Source organism: Anser anser (genome assembly GCF_964211835.1).
Source record: "Anser anser genome assembly, contig: HAP1_SCAFFOLD_262, whole genome shotgun sequence".
In the NCBI taxonomy this organism is placed as follows: Eukaryota; Metazoa; Chordata; class Aves; order Anseriformes; family Anatidae; genus Anser; species Anser anser.
In genome coordinates, this window is record NW_028153899.1 from 44,941 (window position 1) to 71,166 (window position 26,226).

At 38.1% G+C, this 26,226-nt stretch overlaps 1 protein-coding gene across 2 annotated transcripts in view; it reads left to right on the forward strand.

The window, feature by feature from the left end:
* LOC310891201 (E3 SUMO-protein ligase RanBP2-like) overlaps positions 1-23,594 on the forward strand; it is a 47,769-nt gene extending 24,175 nt beyond the window's left edge. The window contains exons 23-32 of one of the 2 annotated variants that reach the window (XM_083853482.1): positions 75-139; positions 1,014-1,131; positions 12,810-12,878; positions 14,172-14,356; positions 15,327-15,485; positions 17,701-17,820; positions 19,153-19,230; positions 20,567-20,686; positions 22,019-22,096; positions 23,433-23,594. In XM_083853482.1, coding sequence (XP_083709608.1) covers positions 75-139; positions 1,014-1,131; positions 12,810-12,878; positions 14,172-14,356; positions 15,327-15,485; positions 17,701-17,820; positions 19,153-19,230; positions 20,567-20,686; positions 22,019-22,096; positions 23,433-23,579 — 1,139 coding nt within the window. In that variant the 3' untranslated portion in view covers positions 23,580-23,594. Of the gene's footprint in view, positions 1-74; positions 140-1,013; positions 1,132-1,722; positions 1,822-1,974; positions 2,115-3,678; positions 3,953-4,095; positions 6,393-12,809; positions 12,879-14,171; positions 14,357-15,326; positions 15,486-17,700; positions 17,821-19,152; positions 19,231-20,566; positions 20,687-22,018; positions 22,097-23,432 lie in introns of those variants that run through there. The other variant, XR_014577475.1, reaches the window with a different exon arrangement.
* Positions 23,595-26,226: the final 2,632 nt, after the last annotated feature.

Here is a 26,226-nt window from a genome sequence, read left to right on the forward strand (position 1 = left end):
ACATAGTTGCCCAAAATTACCTCAGTAGTCAGCTGCCTTACCAGCTCTTTTCTATTAATTTTTATTCTTTGCAGGAGACATCACAGGCAAAACTGACTTGAAAACTGAAGGAGAATGTGTTACTGCTGAAAACGCTAAAGTATGAACTAAATCTCTATACAACTTTTTGTCATTGAATTTGTAGAAGTATTTTCACACTCGTAAGACCTGATACTTTTCGCTTTGTGGGGAATAAAACATGTATTGGGGAAAAGTTATTTGAATCCTCTGACTGTGCCTCAAGTCTTTGACACTGGAACTGAGGTTCAGATCTGAAGTTTCTCAGGGAGAGAAAGGAGGTGCAGCTGTTTTCCTAATATAAACAGCTTTGGCTAGTAATGTCCCTCTGAACATGTATGCAAGAATTAATTGATTTCAGAGAGATTTCAAAGAGAAATTGCATCTTTGTGGAAGCATACTGCTTCAGAGGTACTTGGGTCTCTTGTAAAGTTAGTGTCCAATGTGTGGTAAGCGTCAGGAAAGAAATTAAACTGTCAGAAAGCTTCCAATAACAATTTTTTTCCCTAGCTGTTTACAACTTTTTTTAATGCGAATTGAGGTGGCCATCTTTAATTTCATCTAGTGTGGGCCCCTGGTTTCTAGTTGTTTCCAGATTGAACCCACCTTAATTTCAGTAGAATTTGTTGCCACCTATGTTGTCTCTAGGAGGCATAGTTGCATAGATGCACAGCTTGTTTTTGTCCAGAGTTTCCTGAAAATATCCGTTGAACGGAGTAATGAGCAGTTCTGAAGCATTAGAAGGGCTGTAGCGGAGTGGGAGTCAGGGAACTTAATATGGTGCCTATTTCGTGGCGTCTTCAGTACTGCTGTTGTAGTTAAAGAAACTGATAGCACTGTGGGGGGGGGGGAAGTTCTTCATTATGACTGTCCTTACTGTCCTGACTTAAAGTGGTTTGAATATTAGGCTCCTTCTTGCTTATTTTTTTTATTGCTTTACTCCTTATTAATCTCAGGAGAATGATGTCACCAGTTCTACTGATATAGTGCCTACAACTAAAGGAGAACCAACTGAATCAGCTGATGAGGCTATAGCACCTGTGCAGTCAGCTGAAGAGCCAGATTCCAGCACAGGTAATGTTAATGTATTGCAGGCTTTATCAGTAGGTGATGACAAACCTGTAAACCTGACAACTAAAAAAGAAAGTAATTCAGATTCTTCAGAGTCAACACAAGGTAAAGTCAGGGGTACGTATATTGTTGTCTTTTTAGGAGCTTAAGTATGCTTTTCCTGTAGAACAGTTTATCTAATCTAGCTGTTGCATTGAACAGATGTAGTACCGATATTGAATTTGAAGCGTGAGTACCAATCTAGTGAAAACATGAAGGGGAATGAAAGTATTTCAGTGTTTCAAATTCTTATATGGTCAAATGAGACTGCTCCAGAGCAATGCTGTTGGTTTATTGTTAAATGCCATGTGAGTACTTATTAAAGCTCTGTGGATCTGCACAGAAGTGGCATGCTGAACTGAACTAGGTCTTGAGATCTCTTCTTTTTAAATATAATTGCACATCACTTCTCAGAATGACAGTAAACTTTAAATTTATGGGAAGGGAAGAATATTGTAGAGACTTCTCCAGTTTATTCTTGTTGACTACATGACATTGGAAATGTTTTCCCTAAAGGATTAGAAAAGCATTTGACTTTCCCATCTTGTTTGATAGAAGACAAAACCATCTCATTTGGATTCAGCAATACCTCAGAATTGTCATTTGCAGATCTGGCTTCCAGAAACTCTGGAGACTTTGCTTTTGGGTCAAAAGGTGAGTTAAGCATCTGAGACAGATACTGAACAGGACTTCTGCTTCATACAAAATACCTTTGTGCACCAAGCTTCCGCATATTGTCAAGTTACGTAAATTTGTGTAACTTTACTTCTCAGCAAAATGTTTAAAATGCAAGTCTCTTAACTGTAGATAAAGATTTCAAGTGGGCAAATACTGGAGCAACCGTATTTGGAGCATAGACAACCAGCAAAGCAGATGAAGATGATAGCGGTGATGAAGTCGTACATAATGATGATATCCACTTTGAGCCCATTGTTTCCTTACCAGAGGTAAAGAAACTTCCAGAATATAAAAGAACATTAAGATAAGCATATCTGCTAACAAAGAAAATTTTTATAAATGCTTTCCTTGACTTCTTATGCTTTCTGTCTGTTGTGCTTCGGTCCTTTTTTCTTGTGCTGCCTGTGTAGAATCTCCTGCTGTTTGAAATTCTGGTGGTACAACTTCTCGCTGGGGGAGAGTATCTGGTGCATCAGTTAATGATACAAAATTTCAGGTTGTTATATCTTGACTCAGTGTAGATCATGAAAATTTGTACAAGTAACTTCTAAAAGGTAAATTTGATTTATTATAGCATATTTGAAAAACAAGGTGTGTTGGGGGGGCTTGAACAATTGTCACTGCTAATGCAACTCAGTTAGGATTTTTTATTGATGACTTGTAGATTCAGTTCTCTGAAAGCCACCCAATTTGAAATTTTTGCTCTAAGCTAGGTGAGAGGCTTCTAGAATCACTGAGCATTAAAGGTCTAGCACAATTAACTGCACAAGGCTAAGGAAACTATTTTTAATTCAAAAAGAAATAGTTTTTCAAGAAGTAAAGCCTTAAACTTCAGTAAAGCTTAACTTAAGGTAGCCTTCTGTAACTTCTTGAGGCTTAATGCAGTTGCTTGTGTCTGGATTTGGTATTTAGCCTTAGTGTGTATAACAAGATGTAAAAAGTTCGAGATGGTTATAGCTTGTCTTTCTATAAAGAATAAAATTTAATTCCAGATCGGTGTAATTATTAAAGAAGACTGCCACAGCACAAATAAACAATATTTAGTATCCTATAATTTGAACAGCTAATCTGACGTAGTTTGTAACGTGCCTTCCTTCCTTCTTAAAAAAAATTGTGTGCCTTTCCTCATCTGTTTGTTATATTAGGACTCTTGTTGTTTTCTTTCTTGCCTTACTTGATGTTTCATTTCTCCTTCAATGTCACTTCTCCCTTCAGAAAAGCTTCTCTGTCACTTATTTCTCCAGTTCTCTCAAGTCTTCCATATCTTTGGAAGATGTCTTAACTAAAGAATGTTAGAGACAGGTAATATGCATACATAAAGTGACAAGGAGATACAGCTGTCAGCCCTCAATTTACTATTCACAGTTGATATTTATTCTGTTCAGATGCAAATGTTAAGTTCTTTAACAATCTTGAAAAGGTAACACCTGGAATGCTAATAGCACTATATTCTCACTTCTCAGTGTGCACATCAGTCGGCACATATGAAATTTTCCGGGGGAACATGCCAGAACAATTGGTAGCTTTCTTAAAAAAGAAAAATGCACACAAAAGGTAAAACCTCGTGCAGCACAGGGAAGTAGTGTTGCAGTGCTAGAATTCATTTCAAACACTGGGGCTCATTGGGCTCCTAAATTCTGAAAAGCTCAGGCGTTTTATTTCAGTGTATGATGAAGGTCTGTAGAGCTGTTGGCACAAAACCATTCAAGAAAGGAAAACATGGAATAATTTCCCATTGTAATATGTCAGAATCATAATAAGTGTGTAAGATGTAATCCTGCTGGTGGCAGCAGTTCTGGGAAATCATAGGTACTCTACTGTGCTGTGTTCTAGGTGGAAGTAAAATCAGGAGAAGAAGATGAAGAAATTCTTTTCAAAGAGAGAGCCAAACTTTATAGATGGGATAGAGATGCTACTCAGTGGAAGGAGCGTGGTGTTGGAGAGATAAAGATCCTCTTCCATACACAGAAGAAATGTTACAGAGTCCTAATGAGAAGGGAACAAGTTCTTAAAGTGTGTGCAAACCATGTTATCACCAAAGAAATGAATTTAGTACCTTCAGATACATCAAACAATGCTTTAATTTGGACAGCCACGGATTATGCAGGTGGGTTGTTTTGGTGTTTTTTTCACTTTTTTAAAAGATCTTTGTGTGGCTTTTTTCTGAGGAGACTATACCAAACAAAAGCTACTTGTATCTGACTATTTGGAATTAGAGCTAAAGAAACCTGTTCTTGGATTTATTTTCAGATGGAGAAATAAAAGTAGAACAACTTGCAGTGAGGTTTAAAAGTCAAGAAATGGCTGCTACTTTCAAGAAGATATTTGAAGACTGCCAGCAAAGCTTGTCAAAACTGAAGAAGGGACTGCCAGCAGGACTGTCAAAGGACACCAACCCCATTGTTTATTTTGAAGTTTCTGCTGATGACAAACCTTTAGGACGTGTAACCATGGAGCTGTTTTCAAATATTGTCCCTCAAACAGCTGAAAATTTCAGGGCCCTGTGCACAGGAGAGAGAGGATTTGGATTCAAGAACACCAAATTTCACAGAATAGTTTCTGACTTTGTGTGTCAGGTAGGCATAACGTGAAGACTTCTTGAGGGAACGAAACCCATCTGGTCTAACAGTGCCACTACAAAAATCACAGGATAGCACATGCTCGGTGGCAGCACAAATCTAGAGTCCAAGATACTCTTCTCCTTTCCCTGCAAGGAGATGAGCAATGGTGTAAGCAGCATGTACTGCCCTAAGCTGAATGCTCTTTAACTGTGTTTGCCAGCTGCCTGATGCTTTAGTGTTGATTAGTGCTGCCATTTTAGTGTAGAAGAAATAATGGAGATAGAGATTTCTTCTTCCCACAGACAAGGGGCCTGTTGCTGAACAGAAGCAGCAAGGAAAGTAAGGCTTCCCAAAACGAACATTCAGAGCCGTCTCTTTCCAAAGAGAGGAGCTTCCATATGCTCACCTGCTAAGAACACTTACTTTCCACCTTTTGAAGAACACTTTATATTTCAGATGACCTGCACTGCAAAATCAATATTCCATATATTTTAGATACTCCAATTTCAGTCTAAAAAGGTCTTCTATTTCTCGTATCATGCAGTGGCTTTGTCCTAAAAACTCTTAATGAAAACTGAGTATATCCTCCTGCATTGCTCGTGAATCCCGATGTGAGCAGCATTGCTGTTAAATCTTTGTGTGCATTTAGTAGCACTAGCAAGTTCTCCATAATTTCTGAAGGTTTAGGAGATTGATATCTGCTCACGTATACCTTCCCTTCACTCCAAAAATTCTTCCAAATATTCAATATGAGGTATAATGGCTTAAAACAGGTAAAATAATCCAAATTCCTTACATGCTACAATAGTGCTTTTGCATAACGCTACATCCCTCAAGACAGGGCACAATCTTTTCCACATTCAGAAATGGATAGTAATATACGAATGGCTTGTCATCAGAGTAAAAAACTCTCCAGTCTTGATTGGGTATTAACTGAATCTGAAGTATGACCTTTATTGTTCTTTTCTTTAAACTTTCTGCACAGAAACAGGAAAGTACTGATCAGTGGTAACATGACCTTTTTTGGGTGGTCAGTTTCGTGCCTGCAGGGACTGAGAATAGAGAGAATTGTGGTTGCCAGTTGTAAGGGCCGAGTGAAGCAGGAAGCAGACAGTGGAAATGACCAGCTTAGAGTAGTTGCCATGTGGAACAGGAAGATAAAATGCTGTGTTCAGAATAAATGAGAAACATCCCAGTAATGCTTTTTTACCATGAGCAAAGCTGCTGAAGCTGGAAAGCCTTATATACAAGTAAATATGGTACTTGTGATAACTAAGAATGAGGTTTTACCTGTGTTTTTTGAATGGAAACTCTTCTATTTTGGAAGAGAATGTAACTGTGCTATTGGTTGGTGTTTTGGGATTTGAATAAATGCTGTGCCTTTTTTTTTTAAGAGAGGTGATATAACTAACCATGATGGAACAGGTGGACGGTCAATTTATGGAGATACATTTGAAGATGAGAACTTTGAGGTGAAGCACACTGGTCCTGGATTGCTGTCAATGGCAAATAGGGGTCGGGATACAAATAACTCTCAGTTCTTCATAACTCTCAAAAAAGCAGAACACTTGGACTTTAAACATGTGGTGTTTGGTTTTGTGAAAGATGGAATGGATGTTGTGAAAAAGATCGAATCCTTTGGTTCTCCCAAAGGGTTAGTAAGTGGAAGAGTTGTCATTACAGACTGTGGGCAAATATAGAATTCTGGCTTTTGAGTATACAGATGTTCTAGCAGTATAAATTAGTATTTAGATGTTATTGATTAATTATTTCAGCTTCTCTAAAAAGGACGCTTCTCTAAAAAGGACACTTCTGATGTATAAATGTAAAATTACAGCTTATGGTTGTTTTTTGTGTTCTAATTGATTTTTTTGCATGTTAAATAAGTTCAGACACTGGCATATTTTGGGTGTATTTGTGTTATCATGACATATTTGTATTGAATGTCAAATTTTAAAAATTAAATCTTAGTCTTGTTAAAATAACTATTGTCTTCACTTTGGCTTGTTGAAAAGCAATTTGCATAATGTGTTGCATACTTATTTTGAACATGCTAATTGCATGCTAATTGATGTTGATAATCTATCTGTGCTAATTGATGGTCAGTAAAGTGAAGGCCTTCGAAACTTTGTGAGCAGTGAGCTCATGAAGCTCACTGCAGCATGTTCATGAAGCATGCTCGTTTTGATGAGCAGTGAGCAAGCTGAGGCAGCTGGTCAGGTGCTGGTCAGGTGGATGCTATTTGTGCTGTCTGCAGGCTCTTTGGCACTTGAGTATTTTGAAAGGTAAAGAGCAGTTCTTATGCGCAGTCTTGGACACAGGATTTAGTTCATACTTGCTTGGGAAATTACCTTCCAGACCCACACATTTTTTTTGTATCTGGTATGTTAAAGTGGCTGGTAACATTTAGTGACAACTGTCTACTTGAGTGTTATCTGGAAAGCTGTGGTATAGAGGGGTGAATGTGCATGGGTAAGTTATTTTAACTTCCACCTTACATCTCAGCGCCAGGACTGTCAGTATTTTTTCAAAATAACCATTTGTATATAAGTTAGAGATGATAATAGACACTACATATTTCTGTCATGCTTTTTTTCTGAGGAAAGCGAGAGTAACCCTTCCCTCAGCCTCTCGAGGGAATGCTGCTTACATAAGCATTACACTGTAAGCCCCTAGCGCACAAACTTGACCCGTGTTTCCATTATATTGAGCTGTAACCCAACAGTAAGCCGCTCCTGTGCTCTCCCGTGTTTCAGTTCCACAAAACGGGAGGAGGAGTCGGCGTTGTTCCCCTTAACCACGCTCCGCCCGCCGCGGCCCCTCAGCCCAGCGGCCCCGGCCCCAACGGGCGCCGCCAGCGCCGCCTCCTGCGCCTGCGCGCAGGGCCGCAGTGAGGGCGGGCGCAGCCGTGGCGAGGCCCGGGGATCCGGGGCGGGCGTTGAGAGGGCCGGGGGAAAAGGCAGCGGGAAGCCGGTCCTCTGCCTGCCCCGAGGGGCTGCGGCCGCCGTGGAGCCGCGTGGTGGAACGGGCGGGTGGGATCCAGAACCCTGGGGTCTCATCCTGGTCTGAACTTGTTCTTTCCCCAGCAATCTGCCGTCCCAGGTTGTAAGCATCCCCAAAATGCAGCCTGAGCGGCTTGGTGCTTCGTTTTTGCTTAAAACTCATAAAACTCATCTGCCGGTTGGGTGTAGTAACACTTGGATCGTCTTAGAAGTTTTAAGTCATGTATGAAGCATATGCATAACTCATTTCTTTCCTATCTCCTGCTGCTACAGCAATTGCTGCCGTTAAAACGTGCTGGCAGTGTTAGTGAGTTTTCCTGAAGCCTAGTGGTCAGGCTTTTTCAAGGAGCAGGAAACTTTCATATCTAGCCAAGCAAAGAATCAAGCCCGTAGTTCATAAGAGACTGCCACAGGGACCAGACCAATTTACGATGGCTATCATTTCCCTTGCAATGTTACATGTTAATGTAAAGCACCAGAGAAGGCAAGGTCCATTGCACCAGTATGAATAAATGAAGTGGATTATGATTCTTCAGTTTCCATTAGTACTGACACAAGCATTTATGGCTCTGCATGGTGGATTAGGAAATTGATCTGTCCATAGTCTAGCAACAAAGACCCCTCCCATGTTTGTGTTTCAAAAGCCTTTGACACTCTATAGGAAGACACTTTAATTTTGTCTTTTATCTGAGACAAGTGTTAGGGTTGTTCTCTTGCACTGGTGTTCCATGGGTCAAATGCTTGCAGTGTGCTCAGAGGATAGACAGACAGTAAGCATCCAAACTCGTGCTGCGAGGGAAGTTGTATCTTGTAAAAACACCCACAAGCAATCAGAGATTGAGAGAGACAGCAAGCTGGATTTGGGCTAGACACATAGTTGGGTTGGGGGTTCAGATGGGTCCTGGGAATCATTAAATGAATTCAGATTTTTTTTTCTGAAAAGTCGAACCTCCTCAGTATCTTGCCATTTTAATGATTGCTGTCTAGGATCGGGAGCCCTCCCAAACGTGAGGTGAAGATTTCTGTTCTTTAACAGCTAAAATCTGGATGTATCTGGCCTTACTTCCTCCAGAACAACTTGTCCTGTTTCCTTTTAATAGAACTCAGGTAGCATTTGGTGGTGCTGTTGATGCTGTGTTCTTCCTGAGAAACATTCTCCTTTAAGTTACAGAATTGTCTTTCTGGAACAACAAGTAGTTTTCAAAACTGATCTTTAGAAAGCTATTGCTGAGACTTTAAAGTGTAAGGCTTGCATGAGAGAAAATGCTAGATTGGTTTCTCCAAAGCTTTTTGTTACTTTGTTATAAAGCAGTATTTAAGAAAATATTGTAGTTAATTGCTTTTAAAGGATAGCAGAGAGAGGCAGTGAAATACAACTAAGATGATGAAAACTGCTTCAAGTCTGATCTCTTCTAATGTATGCTTAACTGATTTTGCATATAATCTAACAGTATCACAGATTTCTAGGTTGGAAGAGACCTCAAGATCATCGAGTCCAACCTCCGAACCCTTCTGTCATTCTTTTTTTTTTCAGTATGTGACTACAAGTTAAAAGGAAAAAGTAGAGCTAGAAACATTGATATGAAAAGCCTAGATGTGAGGATAGATGGAGCTGTTTACATGATTATCTAATTCTGTTTTTATGCCCTTATTTTGTGTCACCCTCATCACTGTATCTGATGGTATCTCAAATGTTTTTACATGTAACACTATCAGTATTGCCTTATCAGTCTGTGAGGAATACATTTGCTTCTTTAGAAGTTGGACTCGATGATCCTTCTTGGTCCCTACCAACTCGGATATTCTATGATGTTTATATGAATGGTTGTCATTGACATGTATATGCTGCAGAAAAAAAAAAAAACACTTCCATTTTCAGTGGTACAATTTATAATAAGAGTTCTGTAACAAGGCATTTTAGCTGCTAAATAAGCAAGTCGTGACATACATTGTCACTGAAAATCCTGGTTATGCTAAATGTCTTTGTGCTTTCTTGTACGATAACCTTTCAGGACCAACGCAAAAGAAATATCAAGGTGAAGGCTCCAAAATATACGATGGTAATACCAAACAATGGTGCTTGGATGTCTTTTTCGAGATAAATGCGCACTAAAACTGTATTATTCCTAAGTTTATTTTAAGTACTTTTATTTTTTCATTTTAAATAAGTAGACACTCTTGAACGGGGATTTCTGATATTTGGGAGCCAGCTTGGGAATATTAACTACTGCATGAGGAACACAAAGAATGCTTGAAGAAATGTCTCCCGGCCTTTCTGTGTTTAAGTCTTGCTTGAAGTAGTTGGTAGCAGTCCTTCTCATATTGCATACATTTGACTTTAATTTAAAGATATGTATCTAAAATTTAGAATGTCTTTGGGTTTCTTGGGAAATGCGTGTTGCTACTGCATATGGACAGCAGGGAAAAACAGTGTATTATTAGACTTCACTTACAGATAAATTAGTATATGAAGGCAAGCTGTGAAACTTCAGAAAGACAAATTTGGTCTGAAAACTAAATAATACTTCCATCGGTTTAAGCTATTACAATAATTTATTCATTTGTCAGATCATTTCAGCATTTTTTGATTCCTGTAATATACGTGACTACGTGACAAGCATTTCTAATAAGTCCTTGATGATTTCTCAATGTCAGCTTCTCAAATGCAAAATATAATTATTGTTATTTTATATATTCTGCAGATGACATAGGCAGCTTACTGGAAAAGACAGCTATGTCTTTATCCAAATGTTTTGATTATTCAAAGTCAGAATTCACTGGAAGTGGAAGAGGTCTAGGAATAGAAGACAAGACCATTAATTGTTCTGGAACTGATGCATTTCAAAATACAGGTATGTGTGTGGAAACAGGTAATAAATACTGAGTTTCAAATATTGTGCAAAGTACAACACGCAATTTTATTAGTTTCTATTAAATGCATTTCTGTTCAGTTTAGAAATATAATAATCAGTTAAAATATACTTTTAACATAGAGGTTTAACCTTTCCTTTAATATGTTTTGTTCCTTTAGAATGTTTAGGAGGTCCAGACATACTTAATGCAATTATAACATACGTTTTAAAAAGAAATATTAAACGCTTATGCAATTGATTGCCAGATGATTCTATAATATAAATGAAAAAACTGGTTTGTTTTTTTTTAAGTAGCTAGCTGCATTAACAGGTATTATAAGTCTGTAAATCAGATGTCATTTGTCAGTTTAAGTATTGAAAACTGGCCGCGGGTGGAGAGAAGGGGTGAGCTGTTGTTCAGCTAACTCAGGGAAGTCTAAACATCGTGAAGATGACCAGCTACCATTAATTCACTGCAAATGTTTGAAAGTGCTGCCACGACTGGAGCAGACTGTGAATCAGTGTAGCTGTGTCTCTTATGGAAAGTTTTAGCCTTAGAAGAATACTTGCTAAATTCCCTTGAAAGTGGGTATGGAAGTGGAGACAGACAGCCAACTAACCCTAATAATAAGAGTAATAATACAAGTGCAGAAGACAGAATTTGCTTGCTTTCATGCTAATGGTTATTTTGGAAGTGCCTCTAACTTTAGTGTTGCATAAGTGGGTATCTGGATAGATACTGTAACAAAGGAGGTCTGTTTTTTGAGGATGTGTGGTTCTATGTGCTAGAAAGAGGTGGTAGATATTGGGCTATCAGAAATATAAGTAAATGTTGAAGGAAGCTAGCAGTAGTGGCAGTTGCAAGATTGAACTTCACATCGTTGCATGGAAACTCTGATAGCAATAGAAAACCAGGTATTGCAAAATGACAATTCTTTAGCCACCCTGAGCGGAATTACCCTTCCGCTCTTTCAATAATGATGCTATTTGAAAAGTTCCTGAAGTCGTACTTTACGTTGTCCCGTGTATCACGGTGTTATTTGATAACATAGTTGCCCAAAATTACCTCAGTAGTCAGCTGCCTTACCAGCTCTTTTCTATTAATTTTTATTCTTTGCAGGAGACATCACAGGCAAAACTGACTTGAAAACTGAAGGAGAATGTGTTACTGCTCAGGAAAAGAAAACAGCTCCTGAGGAGAAGGCTAAAGGAGAAACTCTGATGGTTCCTTCTCCATCTGTGTCTGGTGCTAGTGGTAATACTAAGGGTGATAATCCAGAAGACTCTCAGACAGAAATTAAAATTGAAAACACTGAAGTATGAACTAAATTTCTATACAACTTTTTGTCATTGAATTTGTAGAAGTATTTTCACACTCGTAAGACCTGATACTTTTCGCTTTGTGGGGAATAAAACATGTATTGGGGAAAAGTTATTTGAATCCTCTGACTGTGCCTCAAGTCTTTGACACTGGAACTGAGGTTCAGATCTGAAGTTTCTCAGGGAGAGAAAGGAGGTGCAGCTGTTTTCCTAATATAAACAGCTTTGGCTAGTAATGTCCCTCTGAACATGTATGCAAGAATTAATTGATTTCAGAGAGATTTCAAAGAGAAATTGCATCTTTGTGGAAGCATACTGCTTCAGAGGTACTTGGGTCTCTTGTAAAGTTAGTGTCCAATGTGTGGTAAGCGTCAGGAAAGAAATTAAGAAAACTGTCAGAAAGCTTCCAATAACAATTTTTTTCCCTAGCTGTTTACAACTTTTTTTAATGCGAATTGAGGTGGCCATCTTTAATTTCATCTAGTGTGGGCCCCTGGTTTCTAGTTGTTTCCAGATTGAACCCACCTTAATTTCAGTAGAATTTGTTGCCACCTATGTTGTCTCTAGGAGGCATAGTTGCATAGATGCACAGCTTGTTTTTGTCCAGAGTTTCCTGAAAATATCCGTTGAACGGAGTAATGAGCAGTTCTGAAGCATTAGAAGGGCTGTAGCGGAGTGGGAGTCAGGGAACTTAATATGGTGCCTATTTCGTGGCATCTTCAGTACTGCTGTTGTAGTTAAAGAAACTGATAGCACTGTGGGGGGGGGGGGAGAGTTCTTCATTATGACTGTCCTTACTGTCCTGACTTAAAGTGGTTTGAATATTAGGCTCCTTCTTGCTTATTTTTTTTATTGCTTTACTCCTTATTAATCTCAGGAGAATGATGTCACCAGTTCTACTGATATAGTGCCTACAACTAAAGGAGAACCAACTGAATCAGCTGATGAGGCTATAGCGCACGTGCAGTCAGCTGAAGAGCCAGATTCCAGCACAGGCAATGTTCATGTATTGCAGGCTTGAGATGTCTTTTTTTTCAATATAATTACTGTCATTCTGAGAAGTGATGTGCAAACTTTAAATATACGGGAAGGGAAGAATATTGTAGAGACTTCTGCAGTTTATTCTTGTTGACTACATGACATTAGAAATGTTTTCCCTAAAGGACTAGAAAAACATTTGACTTTCCCATCCTGTTTGATAGAAAACCAAATCTTCTCACTTTGTTTAGGCACTGCTTCAGACTTGTTTGCGTATCAGGCGTCCAAATACTCCGGAAACTTGGCTTTCAACTTAGTCGGTAAGTTAAGCCTCTGAGACAGATATTGAACAGGACTTCTGCTTCATACAAAATACCTTTGTGCACCCAACTTCTGCATATAGTTTAGATATGTAAATTTTGCGTATTATGTTAATTAGTGTAATTTTTCTTGGGCCATAAACCATAGGACTGTCTCTTGTGGTGGTGTACCACCCCTTAGCCCTGATTACATCATTTCTTATCTGTTAACCTTTTTCCTTTTTCTTGATGCTGCTTCTGGTTGTCTGCCCTTTTCTCTTCCTCAGTTGCCTGCCATCCACAACCTATCCTTAACTACTTTTTCCCCATTGCCCTGAGTTTTCACAGAATCACAGAAAGGTTGAGATTGAAAGGGACCTCAAGAGGTCATCTTGTCCAAACAAGAGGTCATCTTGTCCAAACAAGAGGTCACCTTGTCCAAACAAGAGGTCACCTTGTCCAGACTGCTCAAGCATCCTAGACACAGTTGCCCAGGATTGTGTCTGGATGTTTCTGATTTTTTTTGTACCCAAATTTCTATTTCTGCTATCATCACCGAAGTAATCTTTGCCTTATGTGGTACCAGTATGCAGTTGGGCTTACAACATTTCATTCCCTAGAAGATCCCAATACTTCCCTTCAGTTATCTGACAATTTTGGTTATTTAACTGTTTGTGAAATCTAGGGGAATGGCTTTAAACTGTAAGAGGGTAGGTTTAGATTAGACATACAGAAGAAATTCTTGACTCAGAGGATGGTGAGGCACTGGCATAGGTTTCTCAGAGAAGCTGTGGGTGCCCCATCCCCGGAAGTGTTTAAGGCCAGGCTGGGTGGGGCTTTGAGCAACCTGGTCTGGTGGGAGGTGTCCCTGCCCATGGCAGGGGGTTTGGAACTGGGTGGTGGTTAAGGTCCCTTCCAACCCAAACCATCTTGTGATTCTTTGTCTAGCAATTTCTCATGCCATGTCCAGTAGTTTTTTAAGTCCCATTCAGTTAGCTTAAATCAATTGACTGGCCTAATTGGCTTAGGTCAGGGTCTAGTCAGCAGTTAATCACTTTCCTGAAGCCATAACAAAAAGGAAACTTTGGCTACATCATGTTTCAGTCTGTGCATAGATTGAGTCAAAAAAAAGTCATGGAACAAAACTTTGAGCATTTCTCCTTAATTCTTTAGGAGATTTTTCATTTCAATATTTCTTGCTCTATACTGGTCACTGTAAATGCTTAAAATACATGTTCACTGTTTTGGATCAGCAGTCTTTATTTATTTAAGACGATATTTTTAATGTAAAGTGTGTTCTTTCTCTCTCTGTAGATAACACCTTACCATCCTCTTTGGCTGAAAGTGCACAAGAAAATGGTGAACAGAATATTACTGGTGGTTTGGTAGGGAAGACTGAGAGTGGAACTGAAGCTCAAGAATTCAATAGGCAAGACCTAATACTACCTCACATCAGTCAAATTTATAACGAATTGTGTGTCACCTATCAGGAGTTCCAGGTAGGAACTGTAATGGCCTCAGACATTTTGTAATGCTCAGTAATGTTACAAAGATTCTGACTTTTGACAGAGAATTCAGAAATTACTAACTATATCACTGTCATCATCCACCTCTTCCCCTAAATTAGTTCACTGATTTGATAATGATGCCCTGACTTGGGTAGGGGTTAGATCAGATCAGATATTTGCTCTGCTTCAGGGAGTTTGAATGCAGTGCTATTACTCCAAGAGTTGTGTTTTGTGATGCAGTGTGGGCATGGAGAGAAACACCTGCAACCACTGCTTCTCCTGACAGCACCTGAAACTATTCTCTTCACTCTGGGCATTCAAGAGTGCTTGCCCTCTTGACCTTCTGTGAAGACCATCCCTTCTGCCTTTCCTTTTCTGCTGCTGATGACTCCCAACAGTTTATCCACCAGCAGGCTTGGGCCACTAACTAAAGAGTTCCCAAGCCTGCATTGGTTTTATTCTGTAACAGCTTCTGTGCTTTTGCTAGATTTCCTGCTGGGACTGTCTTTTGTACCATACGAGATCAAAACAATTGTGTGTATCTTTTTTCTCACCACTTTCCTGGGGGTGCTTCCCACTAACTGAAGAAACAATATAGTAATCTAGTGTTTAGGGCACTGGACTATTTTTTGTCTTACAGATAATAGCATTATCCAAAAGTTTTGGAAGCAAAATCCTACTTTTAGTTGTCTAAGCTATTGCTCGAACAGCCATGCAGAGTTGAATTTTGTATTTTGGAAGGCCAAGCAGTCCTGCCACAAATCAAAGTAGTTTGTGTTAGCGTTTGAGGAAGCTGAATGTAGATGGCCATTAAGATACTTATAATTAGTCAGCTATTGTGTAACACTACAATTAAAAACAAAACCTAAGCATATCTGCAGAGGAAAGAATTCTAGTTCACTATAAATCGATAATTTCATATGTTTTGAAGCCGTTTCAACATTTTTTTTCCTTGGCATAGAGAGAGCGTTCAGCACAGGAGCAATATGCACTGGAACTTCAGAGACGAGAATATTTTCTAGTTCAGCGAGAAACATTGCTTGACAGACGTGAAGCAGCTTTGGCTGCAATAAAACATGCTGAGAAAGAAGTTCAGGCAAGATTTGGAATTATAAATAAGGTACAATAACTTATGTAATGATTCTTATTGCTCCCCATATATTTTAACTTGCTTGTAGTTTTCTTAAGTCATCACGTGTTTGCTGGATATAATGCTTATTTCTTTAAAGCGTTTGAAACCCCAAAATGAAAGATGGAGAATAAAAAGTAACAAACTGTTGTTAGGGTGTTTGGTGTGGTTTCCAGTTCAAAATGGTGCATTTAATTGTGGGATGTGTAGGTACATTTTCCTGTTAAAATCTGGAAATTAAGATAATTTGTTTCTAAATCTGCAAAAATTATATGACCTTTATTAGAGAAAAAAATTGTGATGAATCTCTAATTGTATGTAACTTAAATGATTATATTTGCATCAGCTCTTTCTGAAGTAGATTTTCTTGGGAAGGCTTTAAGACACATTGAGATTTTATGACATAATAAATTGCAAAGAGTATTTCTGGAAAAAAAAAACACTCGAAGTTCAACCGAACGTGGGGGCTGTGGCAAGAAATGAAATGGTATGATTTTGGTGTAAGAGGAGGTAATTATTGACACCGTTCTTGCAGGGACTTGCTATTGAATGTAGCTCTTGTAAAAAGTTTTGGTTGTTATTCTGAAGGTTGCCAAGAGAAGTGCTTTAATATATGTACTCTGCGTCTAAACCATAAGATCAGAATATAAATTCCTTTGAGGTGTGCATATGAACCTTTCCCACAAGCCATTGAGGGAGTATGTAGATACAGGAAAAAAAGGGAGAAAGGTGTCAGGGGAGCAGGACCTCAACTTTCAATAGGGAAGGAATGTGTTAAGATAGATGGTTCAAATCCGTAAAAGTGATTTTAAAGATGTCTTTAGAAAAAACACAAGTGGCTTTAAAAGTGTCACACAGGTTAGAGAAGTGTTGAAAAGCCAGGAGCAGTTAGTGGTTATCTGTAAAAACTTGTGGAGGTCAAGTGGAGTCAACTAGAAAAATCTGATGCCGTTCTTTTCAAATGGGAAAGAGTTACACAGCCATCAACTTAATGTTGGTTCTCAGCTAAATAAATAAATATATGTCCTGGCAAGCTATGAACAAACCATGCGAAGTGCCATGCCAAAAACACTGCAGTAAATGGCAACGAGCTTGTGTTAATCCTAAATTGTCAAATCAGTGTGATTTCCATTAGGACAAGGTAACAGGCATGGCTAGTAGAGGAGTACTAGTTATATGTATGTCTAGACTTTGCTGTATTGTTTCTGGTACAGTTTTACGTGGCGTTTTCATAATCATATTAGAAAAGTATGACAGCTGAAGTAAGGTTGGTGGTAAGGTGTAGTGAGACAGTGTTTCACAGCTGAAGGAATGTACATAGTAGATTCTGGAATAGTCTCTTTTGGGTCCAGTATTGGGTGTTTTCAGTGAGAAGTGTGATGGTGAGAAAGAGCACGCTTGTTAAACTTGAAGCGAATAGCAAGCGAGGGAGAATTTCAAGCATGCTGAAAAAGAAGGTTAGGATTAAAATTGATCTTGACAAATTGAAGAGGTAGTAGGTCTGAGAAAAGCGCAATGCTTCAGAGGCAAGAGTGTGCAGTATTGCATTTGAACAGAAATATCATCTGTACACATGCAGGGTGATGAACAAATGCAGGGACACGTGAACATGCCAATCTTTGGCTACATAAAAGGCTGCCACAAAGAGAAAGAAAGTAATCTTTTTTTTTTCCATGTCTGTGATAGAAGTAGTGGCAGGGTAAGTATGAGGAAAAACTAGATTAAAACAAAAGCAGTCAACCACTGGGTCAGAGAGGTCAGTAAGACTGGTGCTTCCAGTATTTGCAGGTCTTCAGAACAGACTAGACAAACATTTGGCAGGAATGAAGTGATACAGTTGATTATGATATGGATGGTACCCGATTTAATAATGGAATTGGATGGTTTAGACATCCTGGCACCACCTACAGCAACCCAGTGGCCTGTGCAATTATTGCCAAATCCCTGAAGCACTGTGAAATTATCGTCAAAACCCCGAATATGCAAGCCCTATGGCTCCCATTTTTCTTTCTGTTTCTTCTTACTACGTGGTGTGGATGTTGCTTTCTTCACTACTGGTTGTATGTGCAGATTGGACCATGCAGAATTACAAATTTGATCTTTGGAAGTTTGTCCTATTATTTTAACAGTAAAATGGAACTTAGTTGAGAATTATTTCTAAAATACGCTCTTGTTAATCATGCTTTAACATTTGATATTTCTATAGCAACATGATACCGAAATGAACCGAATGAAAGAAACCTTGAGAGGAGTGGCTGAGGAAAATAGTAGACTGAAGTCATCATTTAACTCTGTGATGGATGAGAATGATTCCCTAAAAAAACAGGCAAGATTAATTATTTCCTGTTATTAGTAGCTTTAGAAGTTACAGTCAACAATTTTAAACGTTTGAACAAGTTGTTTGCAAAATTGCTGATTTTGTTTCTGTAAGACAAGAATTGTGTGAATGGTTGTAATTACTTTCTGCTTCATTTTGTAGCACGTGAAATTTAGTCTCTCAGATCTTTTCCAGTATTAAAGAAATTAGAGTTAGTCCCCTGACCCTGTAGCAACAGGTGATTTTAGGAAAGACTAACCATATCCTTTGAAGCAAACTGAGATTGGATAGAGAGAAAGTATTTTATAATGGAAGCCACCCTGTGCTGAATTGCTCTGCTGATTCTATTAAATAAAAAGTAGTATGTGTATTTCTAATTCCATGATTACTCAGTATCTTCAGTTATTTTTGAAAGTGTTAATTAAAGGAATATTTTCTCTGTTCTTAAAGACACGCTGAGACAGTGGTTCACAATAATACAGAGTTAAAGTTTTCTTCTCACTTGACTTAAATCTGACCTAAATGCTGACAGGCAAATTGCTATGTAAACTCTTTTGACCATTGCTCCTTCAGTGAATTGCAGTTCTGATGCTCTTGAGTCTGATGAAAATCATCTGCTTCCTAGTCTCAGTAAAATCTTTGTCCTTCTCTTTTGTGCAAACTGAAGTATTCACAGAGGACTTACATGATGATCGGGATGTTTGTTGTATCCATAGAGTACGTTACTTATATTTAAATGGAGGTTATAGTTTGCCTCGTATTCTTTTCTCACAGAGCATGGTCAGTAACAGTGTCATTCTTGCAAGAAGAAAACTTTCACCCTCTCTATTTCCAAGGCCATTAGACCATTCTTGAAACATGCACTCCATTTTTTGTGTCATTTCTTTATGAGAAGTAATCAAATACGTAGTGCCTATATCCCTAAAGAGGTATTGTGCTTATTCTTCCCCTGTAAGCGGAAAGGTTGGGCCGCAAGTCAACAAAGAGCCACGACTATTTTATTTATCCAGGCAGAGGTTGCCTGGAGAGGTTGAGGAGTCCCCGTCCTTGAAGATCTTCACAAGCTGCCTGGACGTGGTCCTGGGCAGCCTGCTCTGGGTGGCCCTGTTTAAACAAGATGGTTGGACCAGATGGTCTCCAGAGGTCCCTTCCCACCTCGGCCATCCCGTGATTTGTTGAGGAAGTGGACAGTGATTTTGTTTCTATCACTGTCCATGCTGAGAAGAAAAAAATTGAACTTTTAATCATTTAGCAATCACATCAAATGATTTCAGTGTGATGGTTAAGTCAAAAAGTGAGTTTTGAATCTACAGCTATTTGAATGGTTTTTGATTCTTTCAGTTAAGTGACGCGAACGAACAGAACAAGAAGTTAGATGATGGAGCAAGAAGCATGCAAGCTCAGTTAGATAATTTAAAGGTAAGGTTTCTTCTTACAGGTACCTTCTTCTGTTATAGTTATGCAAGCCTTATAAAGCATTGTGTAATGTAGTTTGGAGAAATTGAGAATCTTGATTCAAATTTTTTCTCGCAAAACCTTTCACTTGTAATTCTGCTGTCCCTGACTGTTTTGAAAGTTTATGGTCAGTTTCAAGCCACCTTGCTCCTGCTCCATCCCAAGCTGAGCAAGCCTTTCCTAGGCTTGGTTAACTCTAAAGGTTCGGCCTTTTCAATGGAAGTAGTTGAGCAGTCCGCTTGGAGCCTATCTGTAGCATTTTTCTTTGTCGATGAGATCGTTTCTATATTTACCACTAAAGTCCTTTTTGCAGCATGATAACAGTCTGAGAGCGAGGCTTAAGAAAATGTAGTGGATGGCTGAATTGTTAGTGCAAAAGACAGCACTTCTGAACAAGGCGCTATTTTCACATAGAAGATTCTCACAGTTTCTGAGAAAAGGAACGTTATTTTCTGAAAACATTTGTTTTATACTCAGCTTCAAAGCCTCAGTGTTGTTTTTTTTTCAGAATCTGCTGGCATATATTTAATTATATTACAAATTTCCAGTGAGGGGGAGAAAAGACACATTCCTTGGTTTCTTTTTCAAGACGCACAGGTTTTTGACTGTTACAAGTAATTGTCATTTCAGTTTTCCTTTGTTGCTGTTTTTTGTCTGTTTTTGCTTATAATTTAATGGTATGTCCTGGTATTAAATTATATTATTAAATTATGTTATAAAATATTATATTAAAAGATAACTATGTTGAGTTTCACAAGGTTTTTTTTTTTTTTTCCAATTCAATGAAATGTAACAAGTATTGGATACATTCCTGGACATTGCAGGACAGGTGTTTAAGTACAGGTGAACTAAAGCGTCTTAACTATCATCAGTGAATGGTTAGAATATTTGAAAGATTCAAGAAAGAGAGAATTGGGCATGTTTGTGGTTAAAATGGATGCTAAGAAGAAAAGCTAAGTGTAAACAAAAGCTTTGACATTTGTTTTCATTCACAGTTCTTTCCCACATGTGACTTAACTGAGGAATGTACAATTGAGAAGATCTAGGTATTTTCTGGAAAAAAATAAGATCCATAGGCTGTACGCCGTGGCTCCCATTTTCTTTCTATTTCTTCTTAATACGTGGTGTGGATGTTGCTTTCTTCACTACTGGTTGTATGTGCAGATTGGACCATGCAGAATTACAAATTTGATCTTTGGAAGTTTGTCCTGTTATTTTAACAGGAAAATGGAACTTAGTTGAGAATTATTTCTAAAATACGCTCTTGTTAATCATGCTTTAACATTTGATATTTCTATAGCAACCTGGTACCGAAATGAACCGAATGAAAGAAACCTTGAGAGGAGTGGCTGAGGAAAATAGTAAACTGAAGTCATCATTTAAGTCTGTGATGGATGAGAATGATTCCCTAAAAAAACAGGCAAGATTAATTATTTCCTGTTATTAGTAGCTTTAGAAGTTACAGTCAACAATTTTAAACGTTTGAACAAGTTGTTTGCAAAATTGCTGATTTTGTTTCTGTAAGACAAGAATTGTGTGAATGGTTGTAATTACTTTCTGCTTCATTTTGTAGCACGTGAAATTTAGTCTCTCAGATCTTTTCCAGTATTAAAGAAATTAGAGTTAGTCCTCTGACCCTGTAGCAACAGGTGATTTTAGGAAAGACTAACCATATCCTTTGAAGCAAACTGAGATTGGATAGAGAGAAAGTATTTTATAATGAAAGCCACCCTGTGCTGAATTGCTCTGCTGATTCTATTAAATAAAAAGTAGCGTGTGTATGTCTAATTCCATGATTACTCAGTATCTTCAGTTATTTTTGAAAGTGTTAATTAAAGGAATATTTTCTCTGTTCTTAAAGACACGCTGAGACAGTGGTTCACAATAATACAGAGTTAAAGTTTTCTTCTCACTTGACTTAAATCTGACCTAAATGCTGACAGGCAAATTGCTACGTAAACTCTTTTGACCATTGCTCCTTCAGTGAATTGCAGTTCTGATGCTCTTGAGTCTGATGAAAATCATCTGCTTCCTAGTCTCAGTAAAATCTTTGTCCTTCTCTTTTGTGCAAACTGAAGTATTCACAGAGGACTTACATGATGATCGGGATGTTTGTTGTATCCATAGAGTACGTTACTTATATTTAAATGGAGGTTATAGTTTGCCTCGTATTCTTTTCTCACAGAGCATGGTCAGTAACAGTGTCATTCTTTCGAGAAGAAAACTTTCACCCTCTCTATTTCCAAGGCCATTAGACCATTCTTGAAACATGCACTCCATTTTTTGTGTCATTTCTTTATGAGGAGTAATCAAATACGTAGTGCCTATATCCCTAAAGAGGTATTGTGCTTATTCTTCCCCTGTAAGCGGAAAGGTTGGGCCGCAAGTCAACAAAGAGCCACGACTATTTTATTTATCCAGGCAGAGGTTGCCTGGAGAGGTTGAGGAGTCCCCGTCCTTGAAGATCTTCACAAGCTGCCTGGACGTGGTCCTGGGCAGCCTGCTCTGGGTGGCCCTGTTTAAACAAGATGGTTGGACCAGATGGTCTCCAGAGGTCCCTTCCCACCTCGGCCATCCCGTGATTTGTTGAGGAAGTGGACAGTGATTTTGTTTCTATCACTGTCCATGCTGAGAAGAAAAAAATTGAACTTTTAATCATTTAGCAATCACATCAAATGATTTCAATGTGATGGTTAAGTCAAAAAGTGAGTTTTGAATCTACAGCTATTTGAATGGTTTTTGATTCTTTCAGTTAAGTGACGCGAACGAACAGAACAAGAAGTTAGATGATGGAGCAAGAAGCATGCAAGCTCAGTTAGATAATTTAAAGGTAAGGTTTCTTCTTACAGGTACCTTCTTCTGTTATAGTTATGCAAGCCTTATAAAGCATTGTGTAATGTAGTTTGGAGAAATTGAGAATCTTAATTCAAATTTTTTCTCGCAAAACCTTTCACTTGTAATTCTGCTGTCCCTGACTGTTTTGAAAGTTTATGGTCAGTTTCAAGCCACCTTGCTCCTGCTCCATCCCAAGCTGAGCAAGCCTTTCCTAGGCTTGGTTAACTCTAAAGGTTCGGCCTTTTCAATGGAAGTAGTTGAGCAGTCCGCTTGGAGCCTATCTGTAGCATTTTTCTTTGTCGATGAGATCGTTTCTATATTTACCACTAAAGTCCTTTTTGCAGCATGATAACAGTCTGAGAGCGAGGCTTAAGAAAATGTAGTGGATGGCTGAATTGTTAGTGCAAAAGACAGCACTTCTGAACAAGGCGCTATTTTCACATAGAAGATTCTCACAGTTTCTGAGAAAAGGAACGTTATTTTCTGAAAACATTTGTTTTATACTCAACTTCAAAGCCTCAGTGTTGTTTTTTTTCAGAATCTGCTGGCATATATTTAATTATATTACAAATTTCCAGTGAGGGGGAGAAAAGACACATTCCTTGGTTTCTTTTTCAAGACGCACAGGTTTTTGACTGTTACAAGTAATTGTCATTTCAGTTTTCCTTTGTTGCTGTTTTTTGTCTGTTTTTGCTTATAATTTAATGGTATGTCCTGGTATTAAATTATATTATTAAATTATGTTATAAAATATTATATTAAAAGATAACTATGTTGAGTTTCACAAGGTTTTTTTTTTTTTTTCCAATTCAATGAAATGTAACAAGTATTGGATACATTCCTGGACATTGCAGGAAAGGTGTTTAAGTACAGGTGAACTAAAGTGTCTTAACTATCATCAGTGAATGGTTAGAATATTTGAAAGATTCAAGAAAGAGAGAATTGGGCATGTTTGTGGTTAAAATGGATGCTAAGAAGAAAAGCTAAGTGTAAACAAAAGCTTTGACATTTGTTTTCATTCACAGTTCTTTCCCACATGTGACTTAACTGAGGAATGTACAATTGAGAAGATCTAGGTATTTTCTGGAAAAAAAATAAGATCCATAGGCTGTACGCCGTGGCTCCCATTTTCTTTCTATTTCTTCTTAATACGTGGTGTGGATGTTGCTTTCTTCACTACTGGTCGTATGTGCAGATTGGACCATGCAGAATTACAAATTTGATCTTTGGAAGTTTGTCCTATTATTTTAACAGTAAAATGGAACTTAGTTGAGAATTATTTCTAAAATACGCTCTTGTTAATCATGCTTTAACATTTGATATTTCTATAGCTATATATGACAGAAATGAACCGAATGAGAGAAACCGTGATAGAAGTGGGTAAGGAAAATAGCACACTGAAGTCATCGTATAACACTGTGATGGATGAGAATGAATCCCTAAAAAAACAGGCAAGATTAATTATTTCCTGTTATTAGTAGCTTTAGAAGTTACAGTCAACAATTTTAAACGTTTGAACAAGTTGTTTGCAAAATTGCTGATTTTGTTTCTGTAAGACAAGAATTGTGTGAATGGTTGTAATTACTTTCTGCTTCATTTTGTAGCACGTGAAATTTAGTCTCTCAGATCTTTTCCAGTATTAAAGAAATTAGAGTTAGTCCCCTGACCCTGTAGCAACAGGTGATTTTAGGAAAGACTAACCATATCCTCTGAAGCAAACTGAGATTGGATAGAGAGAAAGTATTTTATAATGGAAGCCACCCTGTGCTGAATTGCTCTGCTGATTCTATTAAATAAAAAGTAGCGTGTGTATGTCTAATTCCATGATTACTCAGTATCTTCAGTTATTTTTGAAAGTGTTAATTAAAGGAATATTTTCTCTGTTCTTAAAGACACGCTGAGACAGTGGTTCACAATAATACAGAGTTAAAGTTTTCTTCTCACTTGACTTAAATCTGACCTAAATGCTGACAGGCAAATTGCTACGTAAACTCTTTTGACCATTGCTCCTTCAGTGAATTGCAGTTCTGATGCTCTTGAGTCTGATGAAAATCATCTGCTTCCTAGTCTCAGTAAAATCTTTGTCCTCCTCTTTTGTGCAAACTGAAGTATTCACAGAGGACTTACATGATGATCGGGATGTTTGTTGTATCCATAGAGTACGTTACTTATATTTAAATGGAGGTTATAGTTTGCCTCGTATTCTTTTCTCACAGAGCATGGTCAGTAACAGTGTCATTCTTGCGAGAAGAAAACTTTCACCCTCTCTATTTCCAAGGCCATTAGACCATTCTTGAAACATGCACTCCATTTTTTGTGTCATTTCTTTATGAGAAGTAATCAAATACGTAGTGCCTATATCCCTAAAGAGGTATTGTGCTTATTCTTCCCCTGTAAGCGGAAAGGTTGGGCCGCAAGTCAACAAAGAGCCACGACTATTTTATTTATCCAGGCAGAGGTTGCCTGGAGAGGTTGAGGAGTCCCCGTCCTTGAAGATCTTCACAAGCTGCCTGGACGTGGTCCTGGGCAGCCTGCTCTGGGTGGCCCTGTTTAAACAAGATGGTTGGACCAGATGGTCTCCAGAGGTCCCTTCCCACCTCGGCCATCCCGTGATTTGTTGAGGAAGTGGACAGTGATTTTGTTTCTATCACTGTCCATGCTGAGAAGAAAAAAATTGAATTTTTAGCAATCACATCAAATGATTTCAGTGTGATGGTTAAGTCAAAAAGTGAGTTTTGAATCTACAGCTATTTGAATGGTTTTTGATTCTTTCAGTTAAGTGACGCGAAAGAACAGAACAAGAAGTTAGAAGATCGAGCAAGAAGCATGCAAGCTCAGTTAAATGATTCAAAGGTAAGGTTTCTTCTTCCAGGTACCTTCTTCCTTTATAGTTAACAAGTGAAATATAATTCATTGTTACGTTTTATTGTAGCAGAAGCATGCATTGGTAATGACACAGAAGTCTAATGATTCAGGACAAGTGGTGCGCTCACGTAAACGTGGTATGGAGAAAAATGAGACAGGAGCATCAAAAAGTGATAAGGTAAGGACTGGGCAAGGTGAAAGATCTGTTTGAAAGACTTTAGGCAGTAGAACGTTATGTATCTGCTAGAAATTAGAAAATGCTAGAAATTAGAAAAATAAAATAATTTTTATTGATTTTTTTTAGTGAGTTAATTACAGTAGGAATAGGTAGACACTATATTGGGAGAAACAGTCAACTGAAAGAATAAAGTATGTTGCTAAAAATGTCTTTTGAATTTTATATTGTGTATGTACATGTTTTTTGCTTATTTAGCTATGTTTTCTTCTTCCTCTCATGTTATCTCTCAACTATGAATTAAAATTATATTCTGCCTGCACTGTAACTGTTTTCTTCTGCTGTGTCAGAGCAAATCTTAAACTTATTCTGGTTACTGCTACAGTACAACACTGTCCTTTATGAATAAAACCAGCTGAAATGTAGTTAGAGAAGTCAGATAACAAATTTTAATTTGATAAGCCAGAGATGATTGTACTGCTGTTATACTTTGGGGAAATGGTCTTTAATGTGGGAAAGAATAAATGCAGTGTTCATATATAGTTCCAAAAGGATCACCTTGTTTTCCTTAAAATACCTTCTTGCATCACTTAATGAAATACTTTCTGTCTCCATGTTATTCCAGTCAGTAGCAAGTCCTCTGCTAGTACTCTGCCAACATTTCCCGACTGGTAATGACTTTCTCCCGCTAGAGGCTAAACTGAAATGAGAAAGAGAGATATTCACACCATTCTACTTGATCTATATCAGATGCCTTAAAACTGTACTGTCTCTATATAGCCAACATATTTCTCTGTGTACGTAGGTTTTAGCGTACTTTAGTCGCAAGTGATATATGAGCAGCATCAGTAGTTATAATTCTGAGTGAAGAGAAGAACAGTTGTCTGAAGGTAGATACAAGAAGACCTGTGAAGGTTTTAAAGAGCTGTTTGTGCAGCCTGTCTTCAGGAACCTCTGGATACCTTTCACAGAGTTTTTCTGTACAGTTGTAGTAGAGGGACAGAATGACAATGTCATGAAGTCTTTATTCTTCTAACGGTGCTACTTACACAGTTAAAATTTAGCATAAGTAGATTGTATGAAAT